Raw genomic sequence first — 13701 nt, 5'->3', positions numbered from 1 at the left:
ACAGTCAGTCCTGCCTGGTGAACATGGTTGTGGAGCCTGGAGGACCAAGATGCTGTGGTGGAAACAGAGGAGTTGCTGACACCGTATCAGGGAGGCCAACTGAGCAATTCTCGTCCATAAAGCAAGAAAGGTAATAGATACGTGACTTGGGAAGACTGGAAAGCTCTTACATTTTCTTCTACCATTCTCCCCTCTCGTTTCTGCCTTCCAGATAGCATTGAAATTTGTCATCTTTCTTCTCTTTGCAGATTTCTTAAAACATACCATTAACTAGCTCATAAATCCACAATTTAAATAATTATCAGAGTATTGCCTCTGTTATCTTCAAAGCTGACAGACCTCCTGGGTCCTGAACGTTTCATGAGCAGCAGATTACTCCCCACATCCCCTGGTAGGCAGAGGGAAGCGATGGGCTCCACCATCCCTGTCCGCTGGAGAAGCTGGCCAGCAGGATAAAAGCCACGTACCGGGTCAGAGCATGGAGAGCTGATTAAGTGGCTGTGAAGTGGGTTGTAAGGATTAATTTGATTAGGATTGAAAAACACCAAATGTGTGGAGGCGGGGGGAAGAAAAGAGGAGAATATTTAAGGCAAGTGATGAGGGTCCTGGGTGGTCTGTAAACGAGTTTGAAACAGTGGGAGAGTGTAACGAAGAGATGAAATCCAATAGCTGTACAGGAAGCTTTCACCAGGCTTAAAACAAATCCTTAAGAAAAACAGAAAAGAATCCAGGAAGAGGAATTGTATTACTGCTGAAAACGGTATTGGCATATTCCCAATGCATTTATAGCGTGTGACTGACAGTTCTGCTGCTGATCCCGGCAGTGGGGAGGGATAATGTCTTCCTACGCTTCAAAAACCTCAAAAGGCTCACAACAGCAAGTTCCCTGGGGGGCATTTCCACTAAACTTGTGCTACTTTATCCTATTTTGTTTTAATATTGCTGGAAATCAGGGGAAAGCTGGGGCAACCGGTGGGTGACCCAAGCGGCAGGTGCCACTAACCTGCCTGGCTTATCCCAAAGTGAGAATCACAGAGGTTGCTCACTTTATTTTTGATCGATTTAATACAGTCTTGGTAAATAAATGCACAGAGAAAGGCAGTTCCTGAACTGCACCGAGGAGATAAATAAAATCCCGCAGCAAAACCAGTGCTCTGCCGCCCATGGTAGGTCTGTGAGGGATCCCTTGCTGCGTGCTTACCCCTTCCCTCCAGTTCCTGCCATTAGGTTCCTTTTAAAGCTATTCTGAAAGTTTCTCTCTCAGCACCTGCTTACGTCCAATTTACTTCAGTAGTATGTGGTTTCCTGAGCCTGGGCCAGAGATGCTGAGTCTGCTTTAGGATGCTGATTTGCAGCTCTACCTTTTATTTTGATAGTTCCCCGACCAGACACTCCTCCCCCTTCTCCTAAATTCACTGCCAGGATCCTGATCCCGATGAACACGATAAAGTCAGCATCAGTTCAGCTGAGGCGGTTGGGAATCTGCTCACCATTCATCTGTCATGTTTGCTGTTCAGGGTAATACAAGCCAGACTCCTGGACCAAACACCGGCTGACAGTAAACCCCCGCTCTCAGGAGTCCGTGACTCTGGAAAGCAGCTTCCCCGCCTGCTCTGCTTGGAATAAAATATCACCTACCACGTCCCTGCAAGTAGGAGAAATCTGCTTTTACTCTGCTTAAGGTCCAGTGTTATTAATCACCCCAGTTCTTCTGAAGCATCCTTTGACTGCAGAAGACCTGTATTCCTTTTCACTTTTTAAAAAGCAGCACGACTAGGCACAAACGTCAGTATTTATCATTATGTCTTCTAAACCTGCAATGCCACAAGGACCGTTACACCTCTGAAAATTCACTGCTTCGCAGCTCTCGCGAGCTCAGACCTCGTTCTCAGAAGCGCTGATCATCTGCAGCAGAACCCAACCTCCTTCCGAGGAGTGCTCGGCTGGAAGCTACACAGTCACTGACTCTCTGCTTCTGCTGGTAAACCCAACCTGTGCAATACCCATCTTCCCAAGCTGAGCACAAATTCCACCTTTAAGAGCAGTTGCTCCCTCTCCTTTTAAGTGATGTGCACATTTAACTATTATTATTAGAACAGCGCCCAGCCCAAGGTTGGGAATAACAAACATTTCCAGCAAATGGCATTCAAAGATATCTTGCATCCAATACAGAGCACCTGGGATTCATCTGGAAACCTGTCTCAGAGAGAGACCTTCTTGCAGCAGCCTGATACAAAACCCAGATACAGCGTAATAAGCTTTTGATGTCGTGTTGACATTTATCTGCCAATATTATTGCTTCATGCACTTACCTTATGATGGATCTTGTCACTTAATTGATCACAGGCAAGGGCAGGAATTGCCCCTTCTTCCAGCGCTAGCACTGACATCATGCAAATCACCAAAAACCAGAAGAAAGCACCTAATCCTCAGCTTCAAACCCACACTAAGCAGCCCTTCAATACGTGTGAATGAGGACAACTGGTTTCTCAATTATGCCTCTGAAAAGGTCATTTTTCAAAACTTATGACCAAATGGAGAAAGAAAAAACCAAGGGCTGAACACAAGCGTGCTCTTCCTTTTGCTATCAGTCACCTTAAGTTAAAGAACAGTTTGCTTTTACAACAGGAGATGAACACAAACTGCATTTATAATTCACCATGGGCAGAACGGCATTCCTTCTGCCTTGTTCTCTTCATGGAGGACTCGGCAACAACAGCTTTGGCTTCCATGGGGCAAGTTGTCCAGTGAGGGCAGAGATGGATCACAACTCACTTCACTCGTATTTTTACAAAAACACAGCTTTCAGAGCACAAATTTTACTGTCTCAAGTAACGACAGGCTGTGAGCAACTCTAGAAACCCACGGCATGTCTACCAAATCCCATGGTCACTTCTTAAAACCCTCCCAGATGCTGCGGGCAGACAGTTGCCCTGGGCTCACAGCCACGTGGTCCAGCAGCGTTGAGCTCACCCCTGCAAGCCTGGACTGCTGGACTTCCACACCCTTTTCAAATGCTTTTGGAAAAATCTGTAAAATTTCCCCGCGTCAAGGCTGCATCTTGTTCCTCCCCCAAGCTTTGATCAATTCTGCAGCAAACCTCATCTGAGAACACATGCGCGGGACTCGGAAGCGGCCCTGACCTCAGTAACTCAACTGCTGCGACCCGGTACCTCCTGTCCCAAGGGGAACCAGCAAAATCCATCAGCAAAACCATGCAAGTTCATGCCCTGTGCAAAGGAAGGAGCAGAGACGCAAATTATTCTGCATTCAGCAAAACAAACCCAGGCCCTTTCACACCGACTGGGGAGGAAGGAGTCAACCAAGGGGCTCAGCCGCGCTGTGCCACAAACACCAAGGTGAGTTCTTGGTTCCCCTTTGGTGGCTGTTGTAAGGGGAAGAGCTCTGCTTTCCCCAGAAGACATCAGTTTTGCAAAGACCACTTGTTAAACCTGAGCTCCCCCAGACCCAGATCTTTCAAAGTGAAGCCAAAGCTTGGGAATACATTTTATTGGCCTTAATAATGCGTTACTGTGACCATCGATCCTGCCAGGACTCACCTTTATTGTCTTCAGAATGGAGAAAATTCTGTAAAGTGCCAATGATTGTAAATTTAGGATGCTACATAAATATTTTATAATGTTATTAAAAGGCAGAGCTCCAAAATACTTTGCATGGCACTCTAAAACTTCTTTTAAATTCTCTTGTTTTCTAATTCAGCACTTTCCCCCTCACATTAATTTGTAACTTTAAAACGTATGTTTTGAGTGCAAGGTCTGAGTACCTGCTTCCCTGTTAGGAACATTTTGCTCCCAGCAATACAAACTGTTGGAATAAAGCCCATCCCAAGACATCAGGGATCACAAAAGCAGATCATTTTCTGATTTATCAAAATGAATTGCTAGGTAGGATTTGCTTTTTGTTTGATAATAGATTGGAAAAAGCTAGATGAAAAGTCTAACAAGGTCTAATATTGTGAAAAGAAGGGAGAAAAGAAATCAAGAGGCAGTTAAAGAGCAGTTAGAGCTTCCTTCTCATCCTTATCAGCACAGCTATCAGTCAGCAAGCCCGTAATTAGGTACAAAAGACATTGTGCTTGGGAGAACTTCTCCAGGAACTGGAGAGCTGTTGTATGCCAGAAGCTGAAGCACTGATTGACGGCCTCCATTTAAGAAAAACAGTTACAGAATAATTAGCGACAATTTGTACAAATCAGGAGGAGCGACCTTTGTGGCTGCGCAGCATCTTACGCAAAGAACAAAGCTCTTCTGACAAATTCAGAACGAAAATGTGACTCAGTGATTAACTAGAGGCTGGTTCAGCGAAGTCCTTCAGACTTTCCTGCTTAGTGGGAACCGACCCATCCTGAGCACCTACAGACGACTCCGCAGCGGGGAAGCAAATCCTGGGTCTTGCTTCCAACGCTGACAAAGATCTTGTTGCTTCGAGAGCGTGTTTTTATTTTCCTTTCCCTTTATCCCTCTGCCTCATCTTTGTCTCAGTAGTAAGTCTGCCGTCCTAGCCTGGCTTTCTGCACCAAAGGATACAAATCATTGAGAAACTCTTGGCTAAAAGGCATTCCCTTCAAAACATCACTTAAAAATATCTTAAAATTAAAAATATAATATACAAGCTGTTCCAGCTGTGAGTGGAAGGGCCACAGGTTCTTTGCCTCGTGCGTGCTGTGGCTGCCACTTCTGCTGAGCTTGGCCCAGCGCTGGCCTGGCCCAGGACAGCCCACCAGGCCGCCAGGGACCCCCGGGATGTGCTTCACAGCTCCCGCGCAGTTTCCGTGCAAAGCCAGCAGAGGAGGAGGAGGAGGAGGAGGCCCAGCTCCCCTCCACACGCTCGCCTGCCCGAGCAGCTGCTTCGGCAGCTGTTCCTACCAGTTGGTGGCTGAATTTTACACGATATCTGTCTGTAATTAAAAAGCAACAACACTTTGGCAGCCATTATAAAAACGCATCACTGGATTGCATCCCCCCGGGAGCACTTCTGCGCTGGAGCCCGGGGAGACGCGATAGATGCGACCATGTAGGACCTTCCCATTTCTAAACCCCTCAGATTATCTGCTTAACTGCTCTGCCAAGCCCACCACCTGCATCCAAAAAACCACGGGCTCCATTTGGACCGGCTGCGGGTCAGAAACGCTCATCTCCTGCGTGTGCCGCTCAAAGCTGGCCCCTGCCAAGACATATGGCCGCAAGGTGCTCCGCAGGGCAAGCGCGAGGGCCCGAGAGCTGCAGGTTTGGTGGGGAGATTTCAAAATACGGGTCTTGCACAAGAGGATTTTGCTCCATTTGGAGCACGTTAAGACATTGTGCTTGTGCCAGCTAAGCAGCACACCCAGAATCAGCAAAGCCTGGGCCAGATAAAGCTTGGCACAGGAGGGAGTGGTAGGAGGCCTCTGGGGAGCAGGTTGGTGCTCCCCGGTCCCGTGCCTGGCTCGCAGTCCTGGTACCTACTAACAGCAGTTCAAAAGCTGCTCCAGCCCATGCCCAGGCAACGTCCTGCAAGCTGTGCAAGCTCCAGAAATGGCCTCAAGTGGCACAAAACCTCCCATAACAGATTTTTTCCCTGGTCCATGTGGGAGCCTGGCTGTGGGGAGAAGGAAGGATGTCTTCTGGAGCAGGCAGGGCCAGGCAGGGGCAGGGGGACACGCTCAGCCACATCTCCCCGCTTGCACAAGCAGGGGACCGAGGCTGCTCTGTCTTGCCCAACAGCAGGATGCTGCTGAACACCATGGGATCCGTGCCACGTGCTCCAGTGGAAGGAGAAATCTAGCTCCAGTCTGCAAACCGCCACACACATATTTGTAAACCATTGTGTACACAGTAGATGAACGCTTAATAATCATGATGACAAACAGACCTAAAACCCAGAAGCAGCTTCCCTCCGCACTGACTGCATCAGGAACAGGTTCCACGGAGCAAAAACCTCCTTTTTACTGGGACTTCTAGGGGAAAAAGAGCCATCTAACCACAGCCAGCAGTGAAACGATGGCAAAGCCAATAAATAAAGGCCGTGGCATGTCCAAGCCCAGGACTTCACCTGCCGGTTACCACCCGTGCACGTCCATTTTCACATGCTAATGTGGACACTGCTGCACGTGAAGCTCTGGAGCACCACGAGCATCAGGAGTCCTGACCTGCTGCACACCAGGGTGCAAACGTACACACCTACCTTGGAGCCTCTGGCCAAGATAGCAAAGAAACTAATGCAGAAGGAGGTTAAATTCCCTGTTTGTGGTGTCTTGCCAAGCTGGGATTAGAGTCTGGGACTCCAGGCACCCAGAGCCACGATAAATCTGCCCACTGTTTCTACCCCCACCCCTCATCCCAGCCTCCAGAAGTTTCCAAGTGCCAGGCTGTGTACGGTGGTGTAGCAAAGTCTTCTCGTCTCCATCAGAGCCCACCTTTCTCTTCCACAGTCACCAGAGCCCATCTACTCCTCAGGGATCAGAGAGGCGTTAGGCTGGTAGGAAAATACCTTTCCTATGTAAACCATGTGTTCTGCCATCCCCCTCTCCAAATTACACAGCGTCACAGATCGTAAGCCCTCTAAACAGAGAGGCTTCAGTTGAGGAACAGATCTCCATAAAGGCTGGGATTAAGGCCCTGCACATTCAAAAGGAAGGAGGGAGGAAAAATATGCTCCGTTTAATTACCCAAGCCATAACAACATTTCACTATTTTATACACGATTCCTGACAAAAGTGGAAATGTTATTTTCCACGAGCATAGCTGCTGGTTCTACTACAAATAAATAGTCCAGGGCGCGCTCACCACGCGAGAGCTGGAGGCCATGTGTTTTCATTAATTCTCTTGGCAGAGAAGCCCATGTAGATTTTGGACTGCAGCTCAGGACTGGAACAGGAGAGCTGGGGTGGCCAACATACATCACAGCAGACTACATTTGGCCCAGGTCCACTTACAAGTTGGTCCAATACCCAGTTTTATCATCCTAATTACGAGCAGATTCCCAGCTCCCTCCCTCGCAGAGGTATCTTCAGCCTGACCTTTCTCTCCCTCCCTCTGGCTGGTTGAAATCAGCAGGTGAATTGCAGACCTTTGTTATCCCTAGCACAGTTTGGCCTCCTTCGTTTTCCTTTTATTGCAGCTTTTTTTGTGTGGATTAAAATAATTGATATTGATAATGTGATCTGTCCCCTGCCCCTGTTCCCAATTACCTGCACAGGCTGGGGATCCTGCGTTATGGATATGACAGGAATGGTCTTAATTAGCCTTCTGGGCTACAGAACTGGTTCTGGTTTTGATTTGAAATATTTGGGATTACGCAGGCTGACTGTTGTGGGCTGGGGTCACCAGCGGAGCCGGCCGGGGGATTCTGGGGGGCTCGCTTTGAGCTGGCTTTACTCTGACTGCTGCCATTGCCTGGCAGCACACGGAGCCCTCGTGCTGCTGGGCAAAAATGAAGGACAATTTACTGCAGCTTCCTTTATGTTTGGGATTAAGAACAACAGCTCTGAAGGGTGTTTGCATCCAAAGTTTTACTCAGAATGAAGCAGGACAACGATGGTCCAACAAGAGCTAACCAAGCAGCAGCCTTTGTAAGAGGTCACCCTTGCATTCAGTGGGTGAAACCCCATTAAAAGTAAATGACAACAAAAAAAAAAAGGAGCATTAAAGCTGAAAAGGCAGATACAGCCTTCTGGACCTGCAAAATTCCATTTCAAAATGTGCAACCAGTTAACTCAGTCACAGGGGCGAAAAATAAAGGTGTCAGCACCTGGAAAGTTGATAGATTTTTTTTTCCTGGTTTGGGGAGAGGAATCCCAATCCTCTAACAGGACATAAGGTAGTCCCTGGCACTCACAGGCAATTCTCTGTGGAAAGACAGAGGTCCTGTACGAGCGTCCCCATTTCCACCGCTCAGCGTGCCCACCCCGTAAAAAGTCATTCATAGGCAACACCTTGGAACACGTTCTGCAGGTCAGAGAAGTCAGGCTCGGCCACGTTTAATTGGAAGGGGGAAATGGTTTCCAGACGTGATGAAGGTCCGCTGAGAATGTCACCCCAGAGGTACATCTCTGGGGACTGACAGCTCAGGCCGGCCAGCTGAAAATAACCGCGTGGTTGAGGCACGAAGAGGTACCCAGGTCTTACCAACACGGGACAAGCACAGCACCAGGCTGAGACTGGGCAGCCTCGTGCCAACAGATGCGGCGCGCTCACCCGCTCGTTAGATGGACGTTGATTATAGATCAGAGGTGTTATAACGTAGTGTGCCATTTTCAGTGGTTACAATGCTAATCTAGAGAAGGGAATATTGCTTCAGCACCGTTTCCTTCGTTAAACCAAGGCTACTCGCCCAGTGGAGTGTCCCTGTGTGCAGCAATTTCTTTTTTAACACTGTTTACACAAAACGCAAACGCAAAAATATAGGTAAAAAGAGAGGGGGAGCTGAGCTCCGTCTCTCTGTAATCAAAGAGGAGACAACACTCAGAGCCAGAATAAAAACCACAGTTTATAATCAGAATGCAACATAATCACCGAAACAGATGTCAAGAAGATAAAACCGTATAATTCTGAATTGCCAATGATTAGTGCTCAGCATCTTGGACAGCACCGAGATGCTCTATTTCTGTCTCCATATGTCTGCGTTTTGGAAGCGTAAGCAGAAAGCATTCAGCACAACATTACAGAAAAGTCCTTTCTGCTCCTCTCCTGGAGGATTTTTAGAGGGAGATCTCAGAGGGTTTAGGCTTGTTCCTCAATCAGTCCATGATAGTGAAGGGAGGGAAGGAGAGAAATTGGTCTTTCACAACCGTGGTTGGGAAAAATAGCATCACCGAGCTGGCACACAGACATTGACTGCATTGGCAGAAGGCTACGATAAAGAAAGAAAACATGGAAAGCTGCCTGGCAGAAGAGGAAAGGTTAGAGAACATTCTTCTATCAAAGTAAAGCAGACAAGAGAAATGAGTGTTAATGTGCAGATCGCTCACCTCGTAGTGATAATCCATGCAAGTTAACTCTCTCCAGCAGCGATCTCCTCGAATTTTAATCAGCCCCTGGATAAAAAGAAAAGACAAAAAACACCGTCACAAATATTCTATTTTACTTTATCTTATACATCAAGGTATTATTTCAAGATGCCAAATACTCTGGTTCAACTACAGGGAGAGCCTGCAGCAGCAGGGAAGCGCAGAGGCTGGAACGATGCCCCGGAGACCCAACACATCTGCACAGTCATTGTCCCCGAGGGAATATAATGCAGTTGAGAGCTCCAACACAGCTCCTTCCACTGCCTGTTTACTGAAAATTTGACACAAAAGCCTTGTGGAATATGCTACATCACTTAAAGGGTGCTAGAAGGTGCTTCACCCACAGCAGGGCCTCTGCAGAGTGGCTACCAGCAGCCCAGTGCTCCCAGCATTGGCTTCCAGCACTGCTGGGCATGAGGCAGAGCACAGAAACCATAGGAGAAGCCTGAAAACCAGGCTCTGCCACTGGGACATTTCTGTTTAACCCACTGAAAAGTTACCTGCAGCCCCAAATACAGCCGTGTTCACCATTTTAAAATCCAGACCCAATTCTCCCCCTCTCTCAAAGCCACTTCTGCTGCCTACAGGAAAGGAAATAGTGACACAGGGATGGGGACCCCGCAGCCTCACCAGCCCTGAGCTGGCTACAGAGATGCAATCAAAGTAATTAGGGAAACAAAAGAGGAGAAGGGGAAGGAAGCTGACAGATCTAACCACAGATGAATGCGCTAATGACAGGTCTGCTCCACCTCAGGTTAGAGGTTGGCAATGAAATAAGCAGGTATCAGAGGTTGCTGTGCATTGATATTTCAGGGCAACAAGAGGGTGAAATTTCCAAATCAGTGGGTCCATTCCAGGGCTGGCAGTAATATTGGGATTAAATTTCTTTGCCTCGGTGATGAAGAGTAAAAAGGAATCAGTCGTCCACAGCAGGAAAGACACCTGGCCAGGGATGAGCCTGCTAGCAGGAAGCCTTGCAATCAAGCCGTGCCAGCCCGAAGGTATGCGGGCTCAGCTTTGATGTGTGGTGAAAGGTCCCTGATTAGGATCACAATATCCCAAATTGAGGAAAGCTTCACTAGTCAAAAGGTTGAACCAGCTCTATCATCTGCATACAATTAGGGGTATTTGCCTACCTCTAACATTGCCCCTAATTATAATGTTCCTCCCTTCCTAAGTAGAAAAATAGAGGGAGTTTGTGTAAGGATCCATTCCCGGCTACCCCAGGAGCATCCTGAAGCTTCTTTACAGTTGCAGTAGGGGAGGTTTTCAAGAAGACACCAGTGACATTCCAGTGCTCAAATCTGAGAGCCCAGACGAGGAGATCCCAGCACTACAGCACGTCCTGGCCTATTGGTTTCATCCAAATTGCTTAAAACTCAACTCAACTTGGCAACATTACACAGAATCACAGAATCAACCAGGTTGGAAGAGACCTCAGGGATCATCGAGTCCAACCGCTGCCCCTACACCACCCTGTTTAAATAAAGTTTAGCAGGTTTGGGGCTCAAGAAAATTCCCAAATCCAGGGAATTAAAGACCCCTCAAAACTGTCCAGACCTCCTAAGTAAATATCCAGAAATACCTGTTACCAGGCATGTTCTTAAGTTCAAGCAGATTTCACCCATCTGCTGCTCCAAATTATTTTTCCTCTTTTTTCTAGTAATAAAAAAATGAAATATTTTGATGCCAGCATTAACTGATGAGGACAGTAAACAGAAACTATTAAACATTTTCAAAATCCATGAATCCAGGCAATCCGTCTTGTAATTTTTAGCCAAGAATGAACCTGGAAAACCTGGCAGAGGTAAGACATTAAGAGCCCAAACTCCTCACGGCACATCTCATGGAGCAGGAGGAAGGTCCCCCTCGGCAGGGCCATTTCTACACAAAACCATCCTGTCGTCAATGAGGAAAAGGCCAGACAAGGAGATACGGTAGAGGGTAATCATTATTTTACAGAGGTGATTGATAAGGAGGACAGCAATAAGGCAAAGGTTTCTGTGGCGTCTGACGTAGTTCTGCTCAACACGGGAACGAGGAAGGGAACCAAAGCAGCGCGGTGCACGCTCCAGCCCCGGAGGGTGGGCAGCCTGCGGGATGCTGGTGCCCGGCCCATCCCTGCTGGCCTCGGGACCTGTAAAGCTCCCTGAGAACCACACTCAAGCCTGAGCACTGGCCCTCCCAGCAGCCTCTGGAGGAAAGAGGCACCTTCAAACCTCACGCATGCTGTTGTCTTACACAAGTTGCAATGGGAACAGCTGGAGGTGGCTCCATGAAGATACTAGAGAGTGTCCAGAAGAGAGCCACAAAGATGGTGAAGGGTTTAGAGAAGAAGCCGCATAAAGAGCAGCTGAAGTCACTAAGGTCTGTTCAGCTTGGAGAAGACTGAGGGGAGACCTCATTGCGGTCTACAACTTCCTCACAAGTAGGCACTGACCTCTTCACCCTGGCAACCAGTGACAGAACTCGAGGGAATGGCAGGAAGATATGCCAGCGGAGGTTTAGGTTGATATTAGGAAAAGATTCTTCACCCAGAGGGTGGTGGAGCACTGGAACAGGCTCCCCAGGGAAGCAGTCATGGCACCAAGCCTGACAGCATTCAAGAAGCATTTGGACAATGCCCTCAGACACATTGTGTGAGTTCTGGGGTGGTCCTATGCTAGGACAGGAGTTGGACTCGATGGTCCTTGTGGGTCCCTTCCAACTCAGGACATTCCATGATTCTATGCATGGCTGAGACAGTTCCACGCCAGGAGCTCAGACCTAGAAATGCCCTGGCCAGGGAGGTCTGCATCTCCACATTGTCATGAAAGGGACATCCCCACCAGCAGCACCACCACCACCACAAAAAAAGCCCAAGCAGAGCTGGCCCATAAATGCACAGATAAAGCACAATGGATGCAAAGTGATGCCATACAAGACTGTCAGGACGGAAAGCAGGGTGGTGGGTACCAACGGCTGCTCTGCAGTTTCACTCTCTAGTGAGTTACTCAGCAGATCCCATCACTCTCTTCTCCATCACTCTGCGAGGAGAGGCAGGGACAAGACAGACTCGCTGACAACAGTAAGGCTTCATCTCCCCCCCCCCACCCCAAATCATCCACAGCTCACTCTGCCCCTCGAACCTTTTCTAAAATTACAGGATACGCTGATAGCATCTCACAGGATGTGCGGCAGCCGGCAGCCCTGTCAGTGGCAGGACAGACGCTACGAAAGGCTCTGTGCAAGAATGCTGGAATATTAAAAAAGGACAGCTATCTTGATGACCTTCCCTCCTACCTTGCCCAAGCTGTTATCAAGCTCTACTATTCAGCAGGGATAATTAAACCAAGTATGTGATAGAAGAGCACCATACTGAAAATCAAAATCTTCCCTGGAATGAGTGACTAAGGCAGTTAATCATATTTTGTTTACTATAAAGCTTTCAAACAGCAAAGTCACTTAAAGCTCTTCATATCAAATCTGTTTTTCAGCACAGAGAACTCCCACTCTCATAATTAGGGGGCGTTTCAAGTCTTCTTCACCCTGCTGCTGTCTTCAAGTCCGCTTCCACTCCCACACCGGCATGTGAGTTTTCCAGTTCTCAAATGAAGCTGGACGAAGAAACGAGAGCACATAGTGCACGAAAATCTACATGCAGCTTCCTCTCTGCTGAGGAAGACCACAAAAGGAGAACAAGCCATGGTGTCTCCCTAAACAACCCTGCTGTGAAGAGTTGTGGATCCCTGGGTATGGACGCACCCGGGATGAGCTCTGACGTACCTTACTGCTCCATGCTCGGTTGGACTCTGTTTTTACACGCTCTTCCCCCTAATTATTTGGCTTCTGTTGACATTTTTGGAAGTCAGCTCCTGTTCTCCTGAAGATGCAAACTTAGTCTGAGAAACGGTATCTGGGTCCAAGTGAGCACAGGAGGACAGAAGGGGGAAGGGAGGACACGGGGATCCCCCCATCTGCTGGAGTTTGACATTCACGGGATTTCTCGCAGTCTGCTAACAATTCCCCATCCGTTTTCAAGGCTCTTCTGGGTGTATTGAACTGGCCTGGGCTCCACAGCTGCAGCAGATTACGCTGCCATACCACAGATCAAAGCCCCATCCCCTGCTCGCAGACAAGCAGAGGCTGGTGCATCTCTGATGGACCCCAACTGTCCTCTCTTTGGATGAGGAGAGGACCTGCGAGGGACCAGAAGGAAAAGGAGCCAGAGGGCATGCGCTTGGGACAGTCCACGAGACTCCAGCAGACCTGGAAGACCCTCCTCTCACTTGGCCATAAGCTACAAACATCTTGCAAGGAGTATTTTGGTGGCAAATATTAAGCAGAGTTTAATGATATGGACAAATTAAATGGAAAACAAGGAAAGGAAAGAAATCATGTAGCAGCATTTTGGAGAGGAGGGCTCACAACCCCAACATCGTGTTTCTAACTGCTCCCTTCCTGCAGCGCGTGGCAGGTGGGTCTCACACCTCCAGTACCTCCTGGCAGCACTGCTCGAGCAGAAGGAAAGGAGAAACAGCCCATCTTTAGGCTCTAGCACCTCACAGCATTTAGTTTTAAGCATATGATTGAAACAAAGCTTCACAGATCAGCCTTAGGTGGGACAAATTTAAGAACAAACCTGGTCTTTTGCTGTGTTAAGGCTGTGCTGGAGGCAAAGCCTGACTGTCAGGAAGAGCAGGATGGAAATGTTT

The 13701-nt window shown here is 48.2% G+C and overlaps 1 protein-coding gene across 2 annotated transcripts in view; it reads right to left on the bottom strand.

Moving 5' to 3' along the window:
* LMF1 (lipase maturation factor 1) overlaps nt 1-13701 on the bottom strand; it is a 202057-nt gene that overhangs the window by 112514 nt on the left and 75842 nt on the right. For both annotated transcript variants that reach the window (XM_068422813.1, XM_068422812.1), the window contains one exon: nt 8969-9034. In XM_068422813.1, the coding sequence (XP_068278914.1) occupies nt 8969-9034 (66 nt within the window). The remainder of the gene's footprint in view (nt 1-8968; nt 9035-13701) is intronic.

The sequence above is a fragment of the Nyctibius grandis genome, chromosome Z, assembly GCF_013368605.1.
Source record: "Nyctibius grandis isolate bNycGra1 chromosome Z, bNycGra1.pri, whole genome shotgun sequence".
NCBI lineage: Eukaryota > Metazoa > Chordata > Aves > Nyctibiiformes > Nyctibiidae > Nyctibius > Nyctibius grandis.
Note: the sequence above shows the minus strand (reverse complement) of the source record. Positions and strands in the feature narration are given on the sequence as shown.